Raw genomic sequence first — 24,578 nt, forward strand, 5'->3', positions numbered from 1 at the left:
TGAAGAAGAACTTCCTTTTATTTGTTTTAAACCTGCTGCCTATTAATTTCATTTGGTGACCCCTAGTTCTTGTATTATGGAAATAAGTAAATAACTTTTCCGTATCCACTTTCTCACATCCCTCATGATTTTATACCTCTATCATATCCCCCCTTAGTCTCCTCTTTTCCAAGCTGAAGAGTCTTAGCTTCTTTAATCTTTCCTCATATGGGACCCTCTCCAAACCCCTAATCATTTAAGTTGCCCTTTTCTGAACCTTTTCTAGTGCCAGTATATCTTTTCTGAGATGAGGAGACCACATCTGTATGCAGTATTCAAGGTGTGGGCGTACCACGGATTTATATAAGGGCAATAATATATTCTGTCTTATTCTCTATCCCCTTTTTAATGATTCCTAACATCCTGTTTGCTTTTTTGACAGCCTTTGCACACTGCGTGGACATCTTCAGAGAACTATCCATGATGACGCCAAGATCTTTTTCCTGACTCGTTGTAGCTAAATTAGCTCCCATCATATCGTATGTATAGTTGGGGTTATTTTTTCCAATGTGCATTACTTTACATTTATCCACATTAAATTTCATTTGCCATTTTGTTGCCCAATCACTTAGTTTTGTGAGATCTTTTTGAAGTTCTTCACAGTCTGCTTTGGTCTTAACTATCTTGAGCAGTTTAGTATCATCTGCAAAATTTGCCACTTCACTGTTTACCCCTTTCTCCAGATCATTTATAAATAAATTGAATAGGATTGGTCCTAGGACTGACCCTTGAGGAACACCACTAGTTACCCCTCTCCATTCTGAGAATTTACCATTAATTCCTACCCTTTGTTCCCTGTCTTTTAAGTTCTCAATCCATGACAGGACCTTCCCTTTTATCCCATGACAGCTTAATTTACGTAACAGCCTTTGGCGAGGGACCTTGTCAAAGGCTTTCTGGAAATCTAAGTATACGATGTCCACTGGATCCCCCTTGTCCACGTTTGTTGACCCCTTCAAAGAACTCTAATAGATTAGTAAGACATGATTTCCCTTTACAGAAACCATGTTGACTATTGTTCAACAGTTTATGTTTTTCTATGTGTCTGACAATTTTATTCTTAACTATTGTTTCCACTAATTTGCCCGGTACTGATGTTAGACTTACCAGTCTGTAATTGCCAGGATCACCTCTAGAGCCCTTTATAAATATTGGCATTACATTAGCTAACTTCCAGTCATCGGGTACCGAAGCCGATTTAAAGGACAGGTTACAAACCTTAATTAATAGTTCTGCAACTTCACATTTGAGTTCTTTCAGAACTCTTGGGTGAATGCCATCTGGTCCCGGTGACTTGTTAATGTTGAGTTTATCAATTAATTCCAAAACCTCCTCTAGTGACACTTCAATCTGTGACAGTTCCTCAGATTTGTCACCTACAAAAGCAGCCCAGGTCTGGGAATCTCCCTAACATCCTCAGCCATGAAGCCTGAAGCAAAGTATCCATTTAGTTTCTTTGCAATGACTATATCGTCTTTAATCGCTCCTTTTGTATCTCTATCATTAAGGGGACCCACTGGTTGTTTAGCAGGCTTCCTGCTTCTGATGTACTTAAAAACATTTTGTTATTACCTTTGGAGTTTTTGGCTAGCCGTTTCAACCTTCTCTTTGGCTTTCCTTATTACACTCTTGCACTTAATTTGGCAGTGTTTATGCTCCTTTCTATTTGTCTCACTAGAATTTGACTTCCACTTTTTAAAGGAAGTCTTTTTATCTCTCACTGCTTCTTTTACATGGTTGTTAAGCTACGGTGGCTCTTTTTTAGTTCTTTTACTGTGTTTCTAAATTTGGGGTATACATTGAAGTTGGGCCTCTATTATGGTGTCTTTAAAAGCGACCATGCAGCTTGCAGGGATTTCACTTTAGTCACTGTACCTTTTAACTTCTGTTTACTAACCCCCTCATTTTTGCATAGTGCCCCCTTTTGAAATTAAATGCCACAGTGTTGAGCTGTTGAGATGTTCTTCCCACCACAGGGATGTTGAATGCTATTGTATTATGGTCACTATTTCCAAGCGTTCCTGCTATAGTTATCTTGCCTAAAGATCATAGATTTTTTTGCCCCAAGTTCAGCTCTCCATGTGTGCACTCAGTTTTTGAGGACTCTGCTCTTATTACAGAAGGTTCCTTTCTGGGAATGTCAGTATAGCAAAACAATTGCATAAGGAAGCTCATTTCAGTACTCAAGAATGTGACTTGGCACCTGGATAGGGCGCTTGCCAATTTGAGGTCTCCCCAGCTTCAAAACAACACTTGTTCTAAACAGAGGTGCCAAGTGTTTACAAATTGAGAATGAGATGGATCAAATAAACAAATAAATAACAAGGGTGATACATATTTGCAGGAAAAAATGAACTCTGCAGAGTTCTGCAGAGAACATTTTTTTATTATTGAGAAGGAACTTTTGTCAGTAATTAAATCTATTGTCTATTTGCACCATTATTTGTGTGGGAGAAAATCTGTGTTTATCTCAGATCACGAGTCTTTACAATGGCCCTTTACAGTTGGAGAATCATAAAGGGGCATTTAGCCAAGCAGCTGCAGGAACCGTGGACCTGATCCAAAGCCCATTGACATCAGTTGAAGACGTCAATTCAATGAGCTTTGGATCAGGCCCTATAAGCATATGGTTCCGAGGCGACACACATGACAGTGATGCTTTGTCCAAATGGCCTTGTTGATTAATATGCAAAATAGAGGACTGGACCACTTGTAGTTACTACCTGCCCCATGGCATTTTTGAAAAGAGTAGAGTGTTAACTCTGTCCAAATTCTAACTCAGTTAAATGCATTCTGCCTACAAAAACGTATACCTGCCATGTTTCAATCCAGAGCTGGGTAAATGTCAGTGGTGAGGAAAGTGAGCCCTACATAGTGTTTGTATATCAGTCTACTATGTTAATGGGGCACTTTGTTCTCTTTGGGGTGGTGCATACTATACACGCTGATAACATAATATTGGGCCAGATCCCCAGCAGGCATAAACTGGCATTACACCAATGAAATCAATGATGTTAGACCAATTTATATCAGTCACAGATTTTGCCTACTATTTTGTAGTCTTTAAAAAAAAAAAGACACTAGTGGCTCCAATATAAAGCCCTCTGCATTTCCAAGTGGGGATTGGAGTGGGAATTGAAAGAAAAGGGAAGATTTTTAAATAGCAGAATCACCAGTTCGTCTGCCTTTGCCTCTCTGCTTCTATGTAAATCTTCTGAGTTTCTGCATTGCTCCCATTCTGCCTTATTCTTAGATGGATCTCTGTATTAATAATGCATTTTTCCTTTTCTCTGAATATTTTACTCTTTGCAAGATTTTGGCCCATTGGCCCACACAGCCCCCAGTTAAGGTCCTGTAATGTAGGTTATCTGTGTGTGTCTGTGAGGAGCCTTGGATATGAAGAAACACTTTAATTGCTGTTGTTATGAGAAACAAGACATTTTAAGCCAATGAAGTTTTAATTCCTTTGAGTCCAGTTCACTCAACTGAAGTAAGAGCTAGCAAGTGACTTGTTCCTGGCATCCCTTTAATGTTTCTATCCATCCATCTCCTTGTTTGCACTAGAAAGCCTGGATACGTCTGGCAGCAGATGGAAATAAGGAGGAGGAGCCAGCCACTGTGGGCTGCTGTTACTTAACAAGGAGGAGGAGAGGAAACAGGAGCCACTGAAACTGTGAGCAGGAGTCAGGACTTCCTGAAAGGAAAGGAGCCAGGAAAGCTCTATGGGACCAAAATCCTCTAACAGCAAAGGAATGTCAAGGAAGATAGGGAAATAAGAAGACCAGCCACTGGGAAACATGTATTTTTTAAAAGCTTTAACCCTTCCTAAAATATTGATGATGGTGGCAGGAGTCTATATTTCAAAATCCTAACTATTATCTTCTTGAATATAATTAAACCATAATTTAGATACCTTTTTCATATATTGTCTTCTCATCATTCTTATTATGTTGGAACCTTCTCTGAACTTGTTAGAGCATAAGAACACCCACACTGGGTCAGACCAAGGGTCCATCTAGCCCAATATCCTGTCTTCTGACAGTGGCCAGTGCCAGGTGCCCCAGAGGTAATGAACAGAACAGGTAATCATCAAGTGATCTATCCCATCACTCATTCCCAGTTTATAGCAAACAGAGGCTAGGGACACCATTCTTGCCCATCCTGGCTAATAGCCATTGATTGACCTATCCTCCATGAAGGTAACAAGTTCTTTTTTGATCCCTGTTATGGTCTTGGCCTTCACAACATCCTCTGGCAAGGAGTTCCACAGACTGACTGTGTGTTGCGTGAAGAAATACTTCCTTTTCTTTGTTTTAAATCTGCTACCTATAAATTTCATTTGGTGGCCCCTAGTTCTTGTGTTATGAGAAGCAGTAAACAACACTTCCTTATCTACTTTCTCTACACCAGTCATGATTTTATAGACCTCAAACGTGTCTCCCCTTAGCTGTCTCTTTTCCAAGAGTTCCCGTCTTAATAATCTCTCCTCATATGGAAGCCATTCCATACCCCTAATAATTTTTGTTGCCCTTTTCTGAAACTTTGAAGTTTAAAGACTGAATGTTTTTTATGAAATGATGATCAGCGTGGTTATCATATAAACACGTTTGCAAGTAATGGATCTGAGAATGGCATTTGAAGGAGAGGATTATGTAAAGTAAAAGAAGGAAAAGGAGGAAAAGATTTTGAACACTATGCCAGATTAATTGGCCAAGATTAAACTAATGTCAATACTGAAAAATGCATTATACATAAAGGAGCCCAATTCTGCTCCACCAGACATATGCCTGGACACACCTTCCATCTACTTGCACCCCACTGGCAGGGCAAATCATCTGGAAAGCTTGCTTGATTGGTTGGCTGGGGACTTCTCAGTCATAAGGGCATTCTAAGGCGGTAACCTCTCTCCTGCCCCCTCAGGTACATTGGGGGCAATCTTGGCTTGGTGGAAAGGCTTTTAGCATCTGGGGAAGTTTAGCACTGTCTTGAGGGTGCACTATGTTGTGCTGAGAGCAAATTGACCCCAGGATCACCATAGATTTGGATGAGGGGTGGTGCAAAGGTGGAATAAAGCTGCATGAATGTATCTGAGGCTAGAAATGTAGCTGCCTACAGGTCAGGATGAGCACCTCAGAAATAAATTGATATATAGACAGACAAGAATTCCCCCTTTATTGCTATATAAAGATGTTCGCACCAACATACTGCAACATTTATATACACTTAGTTGTGTGCACAGTACTCTGATATGCAGTATCTTCTATCCCATAAAAATGTCTCTCAGTCTCTGAGATATGAAAACTACAAATTACAGGCAAGCTCACATGTTGACAGGAAACAGCTACATTTGTGAAAAATATAGATGACATTAGCTAGAGCACTCTCTACGGTGTTACGAATTACATTCATTTGTGATCTGTATTGCTGAACAATGCTTCAGCAGTGAGAAAAGTTTAAAGACATGTAGTATTCACCCTTGGGATCTGATCGTAAAATGTTATTTATTTCTCTGAATTCCTTTGAAACCCTAGAGGCCCTACTTATGCTAGGTATGTATAAGTACATAGACCTGCTCTGAAGACCTTATAATCTAATGGATAAGTAACTAAGAGCTTAGCTGCAATTGTCCCACAGTTTGGACTGTGGGGGTTTCAATAGCAGTGCTTGCCAATTGTGCTGCACTGAACTCCCCCAGTTGGATGCTTCAGGCGCTCTCTTCAAACAGAATTACATTATCACAAACTAGGAATCTTTTAGTTTGCAGCTACAGGTCCACACGGGGGAGTTACAGCACAGCATTTGTGCACACTGTATTCACACCTCATAGTCCAACTGTAGGGCGTGTGGACTAGACTAAGGGCGGAGAGAAAGGAAATGTTGTTACCCTAATTTTACAGATGGGAGAACTCAGGCACAGAGATTTAGAGCCTGACCCAAAGCTCACTGAAGTCAATGGAAAGACAGTCATTGACTTTAATGACTTTTGGATCGATCCCAGTGAAAATCACTTGGCAAAGCCAGGAATTAAACCCAGATCTTCTGAGTCCAAGGCCAACACCTTAACTACAATCTCTCCTAACTAAATATAAAGCACCTTAAACAGCAGCTCTCCTCAACCAGAAAGGGGAGAAAAAAAAAACCCTTCTCCATTCAATGATCCCAGATGACAATATAACTGCCCTACGCCTTGATTCATCCCTCCACTCATTCCTTCTTCCCCCAAAGCCTGGCAAAAGAATAATTTATGCAAATGATCAAATCTAATTTTGCAAAGAAAGAAGAAAACAATAAATTATGATGGAAGCAATAAATGTTCTGTACCGAGGAGTGTTTGGAGTCATAAAAGCAATTGTGTAAAATTGTACTCTCCCTGTATCTGATCCTTGTGTTTCTGAGTTACAGCTGTTCAAATTCTGACAAAAGAAGATTTGAATGTCATTATAGCGGCAAAGTCATATGAGACATGAGCCAAATCCTGTTCTGCCTCATGCATTATCATCAGAACTGTCAGCTAATTCCTGACTGCAGTATCTATATTTTTACTTATGATGACATAAGAAGCGTAACTGTGAGCTAAAGTTGTAAAATATTCTTGTGTATGTGTGTGCATGCATGATTTTAGCAGCTTCTATTGCTTAAGTACCTAGAGTCTGATCCTACCAGGTGCTTTGCATATATCTCCCAGTTATTTCTGTAGGAATTGAGGGTGCTTGGCACCTAGCAGAAACAAGCAATAAGCATCTCTAAGCATCCGCAGAGATTTGCCATTGCCACTCAACCCTGGTCTGTGCTTTTCATAAGCTGTCATACAAACTGTGCCAGAAACCAAGACTAAGCAATGATTGCTTCCTGGGAATTGGTCACTTTCTGTTGATCTTCTCAGTGAGAGGGAGTGAGAGAGTGAGCAATTGTACACAGTACAAAGGAAGGGGTCATTTTTGTTCAGTACTTACAAAACTAGACCAGTTTTGATCCTGGGCTCTCGCTGACAGAATGCTTTGTATGGAATACAGCATAGAATTGTCAAGCTCTTTCTATGGAAAGTGCACTGCAAATGCCTGTTATCTTGTTTTCTGGGTTTGGGCTCTTCCCATTTTCTCACTGTTTAGCCACACTATTAAATCCAAGCCCAGTTTTCATGAAGTATTCAGGGCTCCTACTCACCTGCCCCCAGACAAAGAAGAGAGAACGCAACACTCTTTGCAGCCTTTCCCTGTTACTCCAAATGGCAGTCAAATGGGCTGCCTAAGGGTGAAGAAGATTTTCCCAATCCCTGCCTCTCCAGGATTAGAATGCAGTCTCCATACGCAAACCTAATCCCTGACAGCTAAGAGCTCAGAACAGGGTCATAATCTGGCTACATCCGACCAATACGACCATCAGACCACAAGACTTGACCATAGTTGTAATAATGTCCTTGCTTTATTTTGCCACATCAAATGAAAACATTTCTTGTAACTGTGATGAAAAAAGAAACCTATTTCTGATATTCAGTCATTGTGTGCCAACAGCCGTCCAAAGAAGGAAAGAAAAAAGAAAACGAAAACATTTCAATGAACTATGAAATACTTTTCCTCCTAATCTCATCTGAATCCAGCTAAGAAAATCAAATCGCCAGCACATGCAGAGTACGTTAGGAAGAAGAACCAAATGTCACCGATGCTAAAAGTATTTACCTTCCGTTCCTGTCCTCAAAGTAGTTGCCACTAAAACTTTGTTGCTATCACTCTTGCACAGTCTCAGAAGTTACACAAAGTGTGACTTATTCCCTTCCCCACAAAAAATGTTTTGAAATCAGCCATTAAGGAAAAGGAAACAAAGAAAGAGGATATCCCCAAGATATATCAAGGCAGCACTGGAATTTCAAACAACTCTAATATGAAACACTCTTCCTGAGCCCACTCTTTCTTTTTGGACACAGAAGGCAGTGTCCTCAAAAACAATATGATCACCTAGAGAACCAATGGGATATTGTTTCTGATCCGAATTCCACTGCAGTCCCTGGAAGGACTACCATTCATTTTACTGGAATTTGGATCCAGCCTGTTTAGCGAATCCCCTTGTTTCTGTCTGAAAATGTTTGGATTCTCTCCTCCCTCCACTGTAGAGTTAATCCAGACAATACTCTTGGGTGGGTCATTAAATGAGGGACCTCTGGATCTAAACCCATGAGCTACTATGCCTTGAGCTGAAAGACGCGGCTGTGTTAGCTTAAAGGCTGTAATAGTCTCTTAAATCTTTATATGGGGGAAGAGAGCCACCCTGAATAATCATGGATGCTATTAATACAACATTTAATAAAGAGTCCTACTGCAAATTTGAAAAGTATCCATCTCTGTCTTTTCTTTGGAACTGCCTGCTAGTACTTCCTTTTCTTCAGTAAGGCCTACATTTTCCAAACGTGACTAGTGATTTTGGGTGCTTCCATTGTTAGATGATTAGTTTGAGACATTTTAAAAGGGCTGAATTTCAGACAGTGAGTGATCAAAGCTTTCTGAAAGTCAGTCCCTTCTTGAGTCACCCACTAGTGCCTCTAAATGAGCACGAGAGATGCTCCACACACTCTTCTCAACCTCCTCCAGCTGAACTAGGGCTGGGCGAGAGCAGGGGGCAAAGTTTCCGATGTAGAGTGAGAGTCCTGTAGTCACAGCACCCAGACTTCTTTCTCCCCCATCTGTGCCTTCCTCCCTGATCCCCAAAGGCATGGAGCCCGAAGCTTTCTTTCCCCACACACCAGCCAAGGAGCACCTGTTTCCCTATCCCTACACACCAACTGCATGGAGACTTCCAGCAATCAGAGGACACATGCCAATCAAGAAGCCAGGGCTGCCCATCCTCCAACCCAGACCACTACCAGTGCAGTCTCATTATCATCCAATCAACCACCGTACTATCAGAGACTTCAGGGCATCCTCCTTGCCACTATTATTACTACAGGAAAAACCACCACTTTATGAAGAGCAGGTGCCGTGCAAAGGAGCCCCCAAGAGGAGGTACTCGGGAAGAAGGGGTTCAGGGGTTTGTGAGATATCAGGCTGGGGAGTAGATGGAAAGATAGATGGATTTGGGAGTGGGAAGAATATGGAACTGATGGGTTTTGGGAAGGGAAAGAACGAACTATCTAAGCGGATGAGAAGTATTTTACCCAGGGAATGTTGCATGTATGGCTGAAAAGTTTTGAGGGATCCTATAGTTAAAATTTTGGCCACATATCACTGTTTTCCTGGCCTCTAGTGTTTACTCTTAGATGGTGTCAGAGCTATTTTCCACTGACAGCCTTTATCAACAGAAATTATCTCTCCCCCCGAATACATTTGGACTTTAAACTTTTCCTTCAAGACTTAATCCTCATTTTCTGCTTCTGACAATTGTTTTTCACCAGGACACATTTGTGTTCTGATGTCCTATAAACATATGAGTAAAGCAACACACCAAGCTCAATTTCTCCCCACTGGCAACGTCCCAGCTCCTCCTCATTACATTTAATCAAGTCTGTGGCATAAAACCAATCCTGGCCATTGAGCAGAGGAAAGATGGAGCAACATTTTGTCGAATGAGCCAGGAGAGATTTTATCAGCGCTCCAATATCTGGCAAACACTGAGATGCGACAGGTGTGCCAATAGCTGTTTCCCAATATGTGGCAAAGAGTGAGATGCCATCCTTTACAGGTGTGGCGTTGATATATTTCCAGGAAGGCACAGCATCAAGACTTTCATCTGAAGGAGATAGTGGAAGAAAGACTTTTTCCAATCAGCTTTTTATGAACGAAGCTTTGTGAAGCTGTCATTATTACCTATGACGTGGCTTTATCCTGCAGTGAGGAGGCACAGATTGCTGCAGTAGCAAACATAAAAGGGCATTTCAAGGAGACTAGTGTGTGCTTTGTAAAACTGAAGGAAATTTCCTGCCAGAATACAAAATATTCTCTCTCCCTCTCCCCTCCCCCCCAAACTTATATTAAAAACAAGGCTAGACTGAAATGCATTTTCTTTACAAGCTATAAAAGCTGGTGTCCTTAGATATGATTATAAAACATTAGTGCTCCATCCACCCTAAAGATCCCCCAGAAAAGCATTTTTTAGAAGCTGGTTTTTAATACAGTGCTAAAGAGCAGGGGTCAGATCACACTGTTTGTCACAGAAACCCACAGGTAGTTTTATATGTACACGTGTCAGTTTCAGCAACAGCGAGGACATTAAATGGAATCAATCAAGCAGAAGAATGATCGATAAAAATGTAGCAGTGCGTGTATTGATATGAAGCAGTAAGCATGAAAATGGTAAAAAATGCTACTTTAAAATTGTGTATATGGTAAATAGATACCTCAGTGGTGCACACATTACAGTACTATAGCTTTCCTACACAGCAAAAGAAATATTTAGTCTAACAACATCAATATCATCTCTATATCCTAAATCCAAATTCTGGCACGCACGCATGCACGCATACACACACACACACACACACACACACACACACACTTTCTCTCTCTCTCTATTATGTTCTCATTCTCCCTTTTCCACACACCACCCATGTGTTTCATCCATCTTGTCATGAACCAAGATTCCAAGCTCTTTGGGATACGGACTGCCTTTTGCTATCCATTTGTACACAGACCAGCTAATAAGAACCTAATCCGTGCTGGCATTTGTAGATGTTAATGTAATAAAAATATTTGAATGCCAATGCTATGATTAGGCAGCTAGGAGAAAACCCGGGCAGTACCAGTTCTGAGACCACACACTGATGGTCTCAAAAATCTGCTAACAGATAATCAGCAGACTTCCTTGCACTGAAACACAGAGGCACATTATCCAGAGCTGGGAGGACATCATCCGTGTGTTTTAGTTCAGACTGTCTGGTGCACCCAAGGCTATTAAAAATGTTGATGCTTCTTGGATCAGTTGTGTTTTGCGGAGGAGTATGCTGCACAGGAAGTTGTCCAGAGGGTCTCTCAACTGGCTAGAATTTGGATGGAAAACTCTGACATTTCACAGAATTATTTTGTGCCGTTTTGGAGAAAAACAGAGGCACCTAAAATTGGGCCCCACTCAATTTCTGCAACAACTTAGCTCCTGCCCATTTTTGGAAGGTTCATATCTGAACCTGCCCCCAATGATTTTGGCTCAGTTTGGATCTAAAGCTAGAATAAGCCCGTTTTCCAGATCCAGAACTCTGGGAATAGCTCTTCCGACAAATTTTCCCCTGGTTTGTGACAAAGATTCATGGAGAACAGCTTGAACCATGAATACAAATGCCAGCCTCAGTTCAAACTTGGACCCAAACTCTAGGCTAAATAAAATCTAAACACCCCTAATATTTTGTTTCATAGTGCATAGATACTCAGGTATAAAGTGTATGAACATTTCCATTGACTTTTGCTGGGTTTTAAACACAACAATAACTCAATTACCTGTAAGGTCATCGTTGGGCCAGGAGCCCAGCTGGCACGCCTTGCATGTGTATTCATCAGAGACAAACTCATTCTCCTTACAAGGTGTACAGGTCCAGCAGCAGCTGACTTCTCCTTTACGGATCACCTGAGATGAATATTTAAAAGAGCAATTAGATTTGTTATTAAAATCAATTTTCTTTAATGCTGCTGAGGTTCCTTACTTGATTTTCAAAGTCCCTTTTTTACTCACTGTTTCTAATAGAGATGAGCCCGTTTTTTTGAGGAAGCCCCTTTTGCTAATATTATTCTTACCATTATAAATCCTTCTGATTAGAACTGGTTGATCATTCACACAGCATGAACTGTGACTCATGGGCATTGGAAGAAACAATCACTTAGGATAGTTTGCAACCATCTTATAGGCTGAAATATGTACAGATAAATTGTTTGTCAAGCAAACAACGTTGTAAAGGTCTAAATCTCTTCAGTGATCATTTTCACACGGAAAAAGGGGAATAATATTGTTCACTGTAGATACAGGAATTTACCCAGTTCTAGTCCAAATGCAGCATGAAAAAATGGAAAACCAGATTTGCTTCCCTAAGCATTGGGCTGGGGTAGAGTTCAATTTGTGATCAGTCTGAGAAAATTCAGGTTTTATGTCCCTTTTCCAAACTGAGTCAGATCAGCCACATTTTAAATTAACATTTAATAAGGAGAGTGTAATGTGTATCCATTTTAACATTCAGGACTGATTTTCATCTCTTTCCATTCAACATGTTACATCCTACTGAACCCTGGCAATTCAAATGTGAGTTTCTCAAAATCCCCCATGTAACTTCTCTTGGGCGTTGAACACATCTGTGATCCCTGGCGATCTGCCAAGGGTGATGGGAAAGTCCCTTCCTCTTTGAGATAAAGTATTCTCAGTGTCCGTGCTCATCACGTTCTATTTGTTTTTAAACAAATACTACCAAGTACAGCATTGGGCTGACTTGTCTCGCCTTTGTAGGTGAAGGACATAAATCCACACCATGTAGAGGTCAAGCATAGAAGTTTATTACACACAGCGCTGGCGGAGGGTCACCTTGCTTATTAGGCTCAGAGACAGTGTCAATCAATCGATTACAATAGAATATATAGATTTTCCATGGGCAAAGAAAAGTGACGGGGTAGGCAGTTCCACACCCCAGGATCGGTTTTGCAGCAAGACAAGATAGCACATTTGCCAATGGTTAAAAGATTACATAATGTCTCCGCTCATGGTCTCAAGTTAGCAAGTTAACATTTAATTAATACTTTGATGAAATGTTATTAGTATAAAATATATATGTTGAATTCTGATTTGGGGTCCGTAGGAATGGAGCAACTCCTTTGATTGTCCAACAGGTACATTCCCAGGGGTTAAAGCAAAGAAATAGTGAAAGTATATGACAATAATGATGGTCCCCCTTATGTCTTAAGGCAGGCATTGGTCCCTGGGAAGAGAGGTGGAAGGATGCCATATCTTACATTGACATGTGCCAACTTTTCATAAACTCAAGGTTGGATCTGTGGGAAGAACGGTCCCTAAAGAAGAGACTGACACAATAGGAACAGGGATCCTTTGTTCAATTTGCAACTCTGAATAAGACAGAATTATTTAGTTCTTAGCTCCATCACCTGGCAATTTGCTGACCAGGCCTCTTTTAGCAAAACAAGATTATCTGTTTACCCCAGCTTTCTCTTAACTAATCACTATTTGCTAGGCCTCTGGTCTCCAGACCAAACTCTGGACTTTGGGTCTGAGAAAGAGCTGGCACAATCCATATACCAGGTTGTTATATAAAATGCACATGGATTTTAACTCTTCAGTAGGGATCAGTTCAGAATTTGGTTTCACAAGCAAATGTCATGGACTGGGATTTTAATCAAATGCAAAGGAGCATAGTCAACCAAAGTCCTGCAAGGCTGTTGTATAGCTCAGAAACCTGGGAAAGAAATCTCCTTCAATGGCTTTGAATGAGTTTACAAAAAGAGGTGGTTGTTTACATTAGATTCTTAAAGGACAAAATCATCTGATGAAATAAGTAAATGAGAAAACAGACTGGAAGATTTCCAAAAACTTTCCTCTGATTGTGAAGGGTTGGGAACAACTCCCATAGGACTGGGTAAAAATCTCTTAGCAAACATCAAGATCAAGCCCTCTGTTGATGTGTTTGTTAAATGGACTTTTCAGCTGCTTCACTGTCCATTTCTTTAACATCCGACTGCATCAGTTACAGTTGATGCCATTGTAACTCCTCCCCCAATTTATCCAGCCCTATTTAACTAAATCTCATCCTTTTTTCAACTGCAGTTATTTTCCCCAGGCCACTCTCCTGCAGGTCATTCTTGTGATTCTTCAAAGAGTTTTGATGTCTCCAGAATATTTCAGGTGTTCTGGGCTGTACTGTTTTTGGTTTGCATGAGTCCACGCAGGAAGGGACATGCTGGATGCTGCTAAATAATGGGACACTTGCTTTGTGTGCGTCTAGATTCCCTAGGTCAAATCCTGACTCCACTGAAGTCAACGGTAAAACTTCTATTGACTTCATTCAATGGAGCCAGGCCTCATCCTCTATTTTAGCACATGCGCTTTTGTCCATGAACAAAAATTTGGGATTTATATTCAACAATCAAATGTAAAAAGAAAGAAGATTACAGATATGGGTCCTGGTGTAGAACATTTTACTTTAAGCACATTCTAAGTGCTTTGCTGAATTAGGATCTATGGTGAAGAGTAGAGTCAGGTACTAACCAAATCCTGGATCCAAACAATCCTGAAATTTCAGAAGGTTTAGATCCAGGTCTAAAACTTGTGACCTGGGCCTATCTCTGTACAGTGATGCTGTTCACCACACGTATTGATTGTTTTGAAGCCAGATCACTAAGTTCAACCCCCCCAAGCACTTCTTGTTATTGCAGACCATGGCCTGATTCTCTTTTTGCTTCAGTGAGTTACTCCTGATTCACATCACTTTGCCCCCTTAATTATAGATTAACACAACTTGCAGACTGCAGACCGCTAATGAAAATAGGAACATGACAGTCCCTAAGCAAAACAGATTGTGATTTTAGCAAATCCAGCTAGCTTACTTACCTTTTCATGAGATTTTCCTTTAAACATATTATTAATTATAAATGAAAGATTTTTCCTGTGTTTAGTGTATTATTGTTAATAAGAAGAAATTAAGGGCTCTTAAGAGCTAAGGTTAAACATTTCAAAATTGGGTGACTAAAAGTGATGTTCCTAAATCTAGATTTTAGCACCTAAATGATGATAATTATTATGAGTTTATTTGCTTTGGGCTGGTTCTTACAGGCCCCAATCAGAGATTGAGACCCCACTGTGCTAGGCACTGTACAAAACCACAGAACAAAAGGATGATCCCTGCCCAAAGAACTTACCATCTAAGTATAAAACAGAAGGCAACAGATGGATACAGAAAATGAGGGCGTATAAGAAAATAATGAGACAATTAGGAAAAGAGCAGCAAGAAGCAGTAATCACATAAACAACTTCTTGCACGTTTTATTTAGGCGACAAAACTATTTTTAAGGTCGTAACTTTAGGTTCTCAGGGTTGAAGATTTTGACAAACATTCTAGGTAACATTTGAAGACTATGCAAATAACACATCAGTACAATCGAAAAGCACCCTATTCACCTTTATCTGGCCTTTTTCACATGGTTCGCTGCAGACCGATCTGATTACAGTATTTTTCTTTGACCATATTTCATCATCATCCATCTTCAATTCACCATTGTCCCAACTTCCAACATTGATATAGTCAAAGTAATCCTTCCCCATTTGCTTAAAATTCATAATCTCATACCTTTTGAAACACAAAATGAACAAACAGTTGAGTTTACGATACAGTCACTAAGAACATAAGAACGGCCATGCTGGGCCAGACCAAAGGTCCATCAGGCCCAGTATCCTGTCCTCTGACAGTGGCCAATGACAGGTGCCCAAAGGGAATGAACAGATAGGTTATCATCAAATGATCCATGCCCTGTCACCCAATCCCAGCTTCCGGCAAACAGAGGCTAGGGACACCATTCCTGCCCATCCTGGCTAACAGCCATTGATGGACCTATCTTCCATGAATCTATCTAGCTCCCTTTTGAACCCCGTTATAGTATTGGCCTTCACAACACCCTCTGGCAAGGAGTTCCAGAGCTTGATAGTGCATTGTGTGAAAAAATACATTCTTGTGTTTGTTTTAAACCTGCTACCTATAAATTTCATTTGGTGGCCCCTTGTTCTTGTATAATGAGAAGGAGTAAATAACACTTCCTTATTTACTCTCTCTATACCACTCATGATTTTATAGACCTCTATCATATCTCTCCTTAGTCACCTCTTTTCCAAGCTGAAAAGTCCCAGTCTTATTAATCTCTCCTCATATGGGAGCTGTTCCATACCTCTAATAATTTTTGTTGCCGTTTTCTGAAACTTTTCCAATTCCAATATATCTTTTTTGAGATGGGGCGACCAGATCTGCACGCAGTATTCAAGGTGAGGGTGTACTATGGATTTATATAGCAGTAATATGATATTTTCTGTTTTATTATCCATCCCTTTCTTGATGATTCCCAACATTCTGTTTGCTTTTTTGACTGCTGCTGCACATTGAGTGGATGATTTCAGAGAACTATCCAGAGTGAAGCCAAGATCTCTTTCTTGAGTTGTAACAGCTAATTTAGACCCCATCATTGTATATGTATAGTTAGGATTATGTTTTCCAACGTGCATTACCTTACATTTATCAACATTACATTTCATCTGCCATTTTGTTGCCCAGTCACCCAGTTTTGTGAGATCCTTTTGTAGCTCTTCACAGTCTGCCTGGGACTTAACTATCTTGAGTAGTTTTGTAATCACTAAATCTTTTCAATTTAGTGATACAAAATATACAATACATATAATACAATACGATACAAAAGATACAATCTTTTGCTCCACTAAAATCTTTTCAATTTAAAGGAGCACTATCAAATCAAAATCTAATCAATTAAAAAAAAGTTAAATGTATTTTCTTGTGCTACGTGGACCACTGAGTCTCCCCTGCCTCTTGTTGCAGTTTTATAAGCCTATTATCCTATCATTTTTTAAACAAAGTTTTTCTCTCCCCTGTTGCTGTGTGAAAGATCCTTACAGAATACAGGAAAAACTGACTGACAACTGCCTAGTAGGGGAAATGGTGAAACAGACTATACACAAAGTGCTGCCAAATGCACTAACTGAAACAATAAAAAAGGAAAAATGTTGTTCTCTAATCTCTGAGAGCTCTATCTTGGGTTCTTCTATGGTTCCCATTACTGTGCTGTCTGAGTGATTGACAGTCTTCAGTGTGTGTCCTCACAACATCCCTGTGAAGTAGGAAAGTACTGTTAGCCCCTTTTAAAGATGAACTGAGGCACAAAGTGGCTTTCCCAAGGTCACACAGGAAGCCTGTGGGATAGCCAAGCCTTGAACCCAAGCCTTTTAAGTCCCAGAATAGAACACTAATCACTGAATCATCCCTCCTGCTAGCCTAGTAATCTTAGGGTATGTCTACACTACAGGATTATTCCGATTTTACATAAACCTGTTTTGTAAAACAGATTGTATAAAGTCGAGTGCACGCGGCCACACAAAGCACAATAATTCAGCAGTGTGCGTCCACGTACCAAGGCTAGCATTGATTTCTGGAGCATTGCACTGTGGGTAGCTATCCCATAGCTATCCCATAGTTCCCGCACTCTCCCCCGCCCATTGGAATTCTGGGTTGAGATCCCAATGCATGATGGTGCAAAAACAGTGTCACGGGTGATTCTGGGTAAATGTCGTCACTCATTCCTTCCTCCGTGAAAGCAACGGCAGACAATCATTTTGTGTCCTTTTTCCCTGGATTGCCCTGGCAGACGCCATAGCATGGCAACCATGGAGCCTGTTTTGCCTTTTGTCACTGTCACCGTATGTGTACTGGATGCTGCTGACAGAGGCGGTACTGCAGTGTTACACAGCAGCATTCATTTGCCTTTGCAAGGTAGCAGAGACGGTTACCATCCCTATTGTACCGTCTGCCATGCCACTGTAAATTGGCGATGAGATGACGGTTATCAGTCATTCTGTACCATCTGCTGCTGTCATGGGTGCTCCTGGCTGGCCTTTGCTGAGGTCGGTCGGGGGCGCAAAGACAAAAATGGGAATGACTCCCCGGGTCATTCCCTCCTTTATGTTTTATCTAAAAATAGAGTCAGTCGTGCCTAGAATATGGGGCAAGTGTACTAGAGAACCAGTGTACCAGAGAACCAGAGAGCACAGCTGCTCCGTGTCAGATCCTGCAGAAATGATGAGCTGCATGCCATTCTAGGGGGTGCCCCTGCAACAACCCCACCCGTTGCTTCCCTCCTCCCCCAACCCTCCTGGGCTACCATGGTAGTATCCCCCCATTTGTGTGATGAAGTAATAAAGAATGCAGGAATAAGAAACACTGAATTTTTAGTAAGATTAAATGAGGCGGAGGCAGCCTCAAGCTGCTATGATAGTCCAGGCAGGACATTAAACGGTGTCGAGGGAGAGGAGCCCAGCTTCCCGCTGCTATGATAGTCCAGGCAGTACAGAATCTTTTTTTTAGACATAAGTGGGGGGGCTGATGGAGCTCAGCCCCCAGTTGCTATGATGAAGATGGTTACCAGCCATTCTGTACCATCTGCCGGGAATGACCGGGAGCCATTTCTATTTTTACCCAGGCGCCTTTGGCCGAACTCACCGAGGCCAGCCAGGAGCACTCACAGGATGATGAGGATGGCTATCAGTCATTTTGTACTGTACCGTCTGCCACTGGGGAGGGGAGGGGAGAGGATGCTGCTGTTCAGTGCCGCAGCACTGCACCTACCAACAGCATGCAGTAGACATAGGATGACATTGAAAAAAGTCAAGAAACGATTTTTTCCCCTTTTCTTTCATGGGGGTGTGATAAATTGATGAGATATACCCTGAACCACCCCAGACAATGTGTTTGACCCTACAGGCATTGGGAGCTCAGCCAAGAATGCAAATGCTTTTCGGAGACTGTGGGATAGCTGGAGTCCTCAGTCCCCCCTCCCTCCCTCCATGAGCGTCCATTTGATTCTTTTGCTTTCCGTTATGCTTGTCAAGCCTTTTGTCTGTATTGAGTCCCTGCTGTGGCCTCTGTCTATCATAGCCTGGAGATTTTTTCAAATGCTTTGTCATTTCATCTTCCATAACGGAGCTGTGATAAAACAGATTTGTCTCCCCATACAGCGATCAGATCCAGTATCTCTCGCACAGTCCATGCTGGAGCGCTTTTTGGAATTGGGACTGCATCACCACCCATGCTGATCAGAGCTCCACACTGGGCAAACAGGAAATGAAATTCAAAAGTTCGCGGGGCTTTTCCTGTCTACCTGGCCAGTGCATCCGAGTTCAGATTGCTGTCCAGAGCAGTCACAATGGTGCACTGTGGGATACTGCCCGGAGGTCAATACCATCAATTTGCGGCCACACTAACCCTAATCCGACATGGCAATACCGATTTCAGTGCTACTCCTCTCGTCAGGGAGGAGTACAGAAACTGGTTTAAAGACCCCTTTATATTGATATAAAGGGCCTCATTGTGTGGACGGGTGCAGGGTTAAATTGGTTTAACGCTGCTAAATGCGGTTTAAATGCGTAGTGTAGACCAGGCCTTAGTGTTTACTCAGGGCTGGTCTACACTGGGGAAGAGGGCGCATTGATCTAAAAAACGCAACTTCAGCTATGCTATTCGTGTGGCTGAATTCGAAGTACCTTAGTTCGACTTACCTGGCCGTCCTCACAGCAGCGAGTCGACTGCTGCAGCTCCCCTGTCAACACTGCTTACTCCTCCTGCCGAGGTGGAGTATGGGCATCGATTTGCGGACTGATTTATTGCGTCTAAATGAGACGCGATAAATTGATCCCCGATAGATCGATTACTACCCGACGATCCGGCAGGTAGTATAGTCATATCCTCAGTAGCAACAACATACTTGGAGAGCAGTGCAGTTTTTTTAAGGTTATGCTAACAACCTTTCCCTCACTGAGTATCTTAATTGTACAGAACAAGATTGCACAAGACATTAGCACATGACAATGAAAGTAAATGATCAATTAATTTCAAAATAGTGAAGCTGAGTGCAATGTAGTCACCACAAGCATTTATAAAAATATTAGTGACTACTCAGTGCTTAAACTGATAATTAAAATTGTTGCAGACAGTGGGCAAAAAATGAGGCCATAAAGCCAAGCCACACTGTCATATTTACGTAAGGGTAATAGGTGCCTATATAAGAAAAAGCCCCCAAAATCGGGACTGTCCCTATAAAATCGGGACATCTGGTCACCCTATCTCCTCCACCCCCACCCCCATCTTTTCCCCTCCAGCCCACTCTCCTCCCTTCCCAGTTGGGTGATTTAGGCAGCCTCTGGGAAAGTGTATGAACAAGTGTCTCTGTGTAGGCAAGTGTGTGATTCATGCATTGTATGTGTGTAAGAGACTTTGTGTAGGGAGGTGTGTGTCTTGCCACATGTGTGGATACCTGCGTGAATAAAATTTGCAGACTAACTTTGACTTTTATTCCTTCTGCTGGCTTGCCCACAAAAGAATTGATGACATAAAATATGTGTGTATTCATTTCATGATGAGTTTTTAAAAGAGAAGGAAACTCTAAAAGATATGTATTATTTCTTAAAAAATGAAAGTTGTTGACTAGTAAATGCAGAAGAGCCAATGTATCATACATTTCTCCCCACCTTTGTCTAGCTACATTATAAACTCTGTCTTGCAGACTCTCTTTTTTTATGTGCATGCCCAGCACCTACCACCTTGGAGCTCTGATCTTAGTTTAGTCTCTAGGCACTGAACAACAACTGTGATATCAAATAATGTGGAAATACTGTATATGTGTTAGCGCATGCTAGATGTGTACACAGGAATATGTGTGTGTATCTGCATGTAGGTGTGGGAGTCAGTTGCTACAGATTTATTTATATAGGTATCTGGACAGGTGCATTTCTGTGGTTGTGCTTTACGGATTTGTATTTGGGCTTCATGAGTGAGTCATTAATGGATCCATTGCAGCTGTGAGAATGTGTGGTCCTAATTCCACACATAAAATCACAATAACTTTAGTGAACAAAAAAACATGGAGCTGGTTACTAAAAATGGGAAGAGAGGAGGGAAAGAATCATGAAAACCTCTGTGAAATTTTATTTTTTTTTAAATTACCCTTTTGGACAATTTTGCTGCCAGCTCTCGCATCCTGTAACCTTAATGAAACCTGAACTTAGCATAATACATCAGTCAAAACAATAAATATGCCTGTTTGGGCCTTGCAGTGAAAATGAGCATGTGAGAGAGGGTGGGGGAAGGAGAGTGAAGTGAGTGGGGGTTGGGCCTCGGGAAGGGGCAGGGCCTCGGGAAGGGGTAGGGCATGGACAGGGTAAGGGTGTTTGGTTTTCTGGAATTAGAAAGTTGGCAACTCTAATGTAGATATTTAAGATAGGAAGAGGTGGGGATGAGTTCTGATCTGTTCTCCCACTATTGCTAACTACAGTTGCTTGAGTCCTGAAAGAACTAGGGACCAGTCCAGCTAGAAGACAAATCAGAAGCTAGGAAATAGAGGTAGACCCTGCTAAAAAGCCTTCTTCTTCATACCTGAAAAGAAAATATTGCCCAAACTTTATAACTAGAGCTAGATTTAATAATGTGTCTATCACTGGGCTGAAAGATCACAGAAAGCAGGTCTATGTTTTTAAGTAACAAGGTCTTTAGAATCCTTCCTCCTCTATATGATGCATTAGTTTGCACATGGAGAGCCATGTTTTACTCAGTGCACGTTCAGTGAGACAGGGCTTCTTGGCAACCACATTGCCTCACTGAGTAAAGAGCACAGTCAACCTGGAGCCCTTCCCTTGGTGAGTGAGCATCTTGTTGGGGATGCCCTCTGATTAAAATCCTGAGTAAATAACAAAGAAGCATATCTGGCATTGCACTTTCTGATAAATATTTACAGTACCTTCCTGGTGAGTCTCCATTCTCATCGAACAAGATCACCTCCCCAGAAACCCCAGTGAAGTTAGTCTTCATGAGGGAATCCAGGAGTTTTTGACCATCTATAGGCTTCATGGCATCACAGAGACCTGCATAGCCTGGGCATAGTGACATCTGCATGTTGTGAAGACCATATGCCATAGAATATATGGCATTGATTACGAATCCCATTTTAGAATCTTGAACATGTTGCGCTTTGAGAGTCAACTGGCCTGTTAGGAAACAGCACAAAGTTTAGTTATTAACATAGACAGAAACATGATGAATCTTCAAACATTTTTGCTGCATATCCATTATTAGTATTAAAAAACCCTAAAGGGAGGAGAGAACAGGTCCTCATTGGTCTCCATCTCAATGAAGCAATAGAACCTGTGCATCTTCATTTTCGGTTACCAGTCTTTCACCCTATATTTTTGTGAGTATGGATCTATTAAAGCATACTGTAATACTTTGAAGCTCCCTGGAAGTGACCACTGTCTATGAGAATCTTCCCACTGACCTCAAAGCTAATTGATGCAGCCCTTTGTGGCTGGTGTGCCAGGGAGGGTGCCTATGTAATAGGAACGTTATGTATCATCTTCTGTGTTTCTGGATTTATGGGGAAACCAAGGGTTCAAAAATAACTAGATAAGTTCATGGGGAATAGGTCAGGCAATGGCTATTAGCCAGAATGGGCAGGGATGGTGTCCCTAGCCTCTGTTTGCCAGAAGCAGGGAACGGGTGACAGGGGATCGATCACTTGATGATTACCTGTTCTGTTCATTCCCTCTGAAGCACCTGGCATTGACCAGTGTCTAATGACAGGATATTGAGCTAGATGGACCTTTGGTCTGACCCAATACGGCCTTCTTATGCAAGGAATTGAGAAATCCACTACAACCATAGGCTGCAAGTTCCATACCCACGTGGTGCTCGGGCACCAGCAATATTCAGAGCCGGGGCCCAGCACCACCAAAATTTGGGACCAGGGCGCCCTCCCCCACCGCAGCCTGACCTGCGCCCCCCCTCCCGAGTGTCCCATGGCCCCGACTTGCTGCCCCTTCCCCCTGCTTGCCTTTCCCAGGCCCTGGAGCAGAGTGTCTCTGTCTTTTTCCTCCACGCTGCTTCCCTGTAGTAACTGCTGCCGCAGTGTCCTAGCGCCCCCTTCTCCAGTGCCAGGGCACACTGACTGTAAGCCAGGGCTGCCCAGAGGATTCCGGGGACCTGGGGTCTTCGGCGGTGGGGGGCCCCCACTTCAGTGGTAATTCGGTGGCGGGGGGGGCCTTCCGCTCTGGGACCCGCCGCCAAAGTGCCCCGAAGACCCACAGCGGGGGCCCCCCACCGCCGAATTACCGCCGAAGTGGGACCCGCCACTGAAGTGCAGCTTGGTCTTCGGTGGTAATTCGGCGGCGGGGGGTTCCCATCGTGTGTCTTCGGGGCCCTTCGGCGGCGGGTCCCGGAACAGAAGGACCTCCTGCTGCCAAATTACCGCCGAAGATCAGTCCTCCTTCAGCAGTAATTCGGTGGTGGGGAGCGGAAGAAGCTCCGGGGACTCAGGCCCCGTGACAGTTTCCCGGGGCCTCAGGAGCGAGTGAAGGACCCCGCTCCAGGGGCCCGAAAAACTCTCCTAGGGGCCCCTGCGGGGCCCGGGGCAAATTGCCCCACTTCCCCCCCCCCGGGCGGCCCTGCTGTGAGCCTGCCCTTCCCCCTCAAATCCTTCCCTTTTCTGGCAGGACCCTCCAGCAGCACAGCCCCCTATCCCCCGCCAAATCCACAGTCACTGTTCCTGCCCCATGCTGGGCAAGGAGGCAGCCCCATCCCTCACCCCCAGTGAGGCTACAGTCAGGGACAACAGCAGGGGAAGAGGCGCATGCAGCATCCGCTGGCATCCACCAAGGGGGAGGCAAGGGAGATTCCTGGACCTGAGAGGGGCCCTAGGAGTACATGCAGTGACAGTGCTGCTGGTGGGGACAGGAAAGGGGGGCTCCTCCTCCAGAGCTTGCTACTGGCAGCAGGGAAAGGGCTAGGGGGAGTCCTCCTCTCTGTCCCCTGTCCCAGAGCAGCCTACTTGCACCCCAAACTCATCCCCAGCCCTGCCCCATCCCAGAGCCCACGCCCCCAGTCAGAGCTTTCACCCCCCCCACCACACCCTCCACCCTGTGCCTGAGCCCTGAGCCCCTCCGGCACCCCAAACACCTTATCCTCAGTCCCAGTCAGAGCCCTCACCCCCACACCCTGATCCTCTGCCTTAGCCCTGAGCCCTGAGTTTGGGCAGGTTCTGTGCACCACCAAAATTTCTACAAACATGCCACCCCTGACTACAACCCAAAATGCTACTATGGAAATGAAATCTTGAGTGGAATTGGCAAACTGATATTCTGTCAGCAAAGTGATCTTATTAACATCATCCTGCTACCTGGTCCTGTGAGATGCTAAGCAACTACAGCTCCTCTTGAAATCTATGGGAGTTGTGAACACTCAGAACCTTTCAGGATTACGGCTTCTGTGATTCACTCAAAACTGAACCTTCCTATGTCTGGCAGAAGGTCTGGAAGTTAACAGGATATGTGCAACTAGAAAGGAGCATCTAACTGTCAGTCGACCCTGTAGAATATTTGTCTGGTAACAGCGTTAAAGAGACACACATTTCTAGTTTTAGGCCTCACATGTAGATAATGGCCTAGATTATCCCTTGAACTGCAAGTGCAGAGCAACCCTAAAGCGAGTTTAGCTGCCTGCAAAAGCATCACTTCAGCCTACGTGGATCTCCAGTGGTGTACAGCTGAAATAATAGTGCCTGTCTCTTCTTCCTGCAGTCCACATGGTTAATGATGAGAGGATCTGGCCAGGCCTCCCCTGGTTAACTCATCTGTCCCTTCACAAGAGACAAGTTACTAATTCAAAAAATTAATGTGATCCTTCTCTGTTAGAAAGAATGTTCAACTTTACAAAGAAAACTTTTGTAAGGAAACCTGACTCTGGTTAAATAAATAAATAAAATTTGAAAGTTGGCCAACTTGGTCACTCTGCTCAGACACATTCTATACAGGGGATTCTG

General features: G+C 42.8%; 1 protein-coding gene across 4 annotated transcripts in view; it reads right to left on the bottom strand.

Moving 5' to 3' along the window:
- GRM5 (glutamate metabotropic receptor 5) overlaps positions 1-24,578 on the bottom strand; it is a 370,943-nt gene that overhangs the window by 36,650 nt on the left and 309,715 nt on the right. For all 4 annotated transcript variants that reach the window (XM_030559058.1, XM_030559048.1, XM_030559067.1 and 1 more), the window contains exons 5-7: positions 21,507-21,753; positions 15,124-15,292; positions 11,454-11,580 (exon numbers count right to left, since the gene is read on the bottom strand). In XM_030559058.1, coding sequence (XP_030414918.1) covers positions 11,454-11,580; positions 15,124-15,292; positions 21,507-21,753 — 543 coding nt within the window. The remainder of the gene's footprint in view (positions 1-11,453; positions 11,581-15,123; positions 15,293-21,506; positions 21,754-24,578) is intronic.

The sequence above is a fragment of the Gopherus evgoodei genome, chromosome 1 (assembly GCF_007399415.2).
Source record: "Gopherus evgoodei ecotype Sinaloan lineage chromosome 1, rGopEvg1_v1.p, whole genome shotgun sequence".
Taxonomy (NCBI): domain Eukaryota; kingdom Metazoa; phylum Chordata; order Testudines; family Testudinidae; genus Gopherus; species Gopherus evgoodei.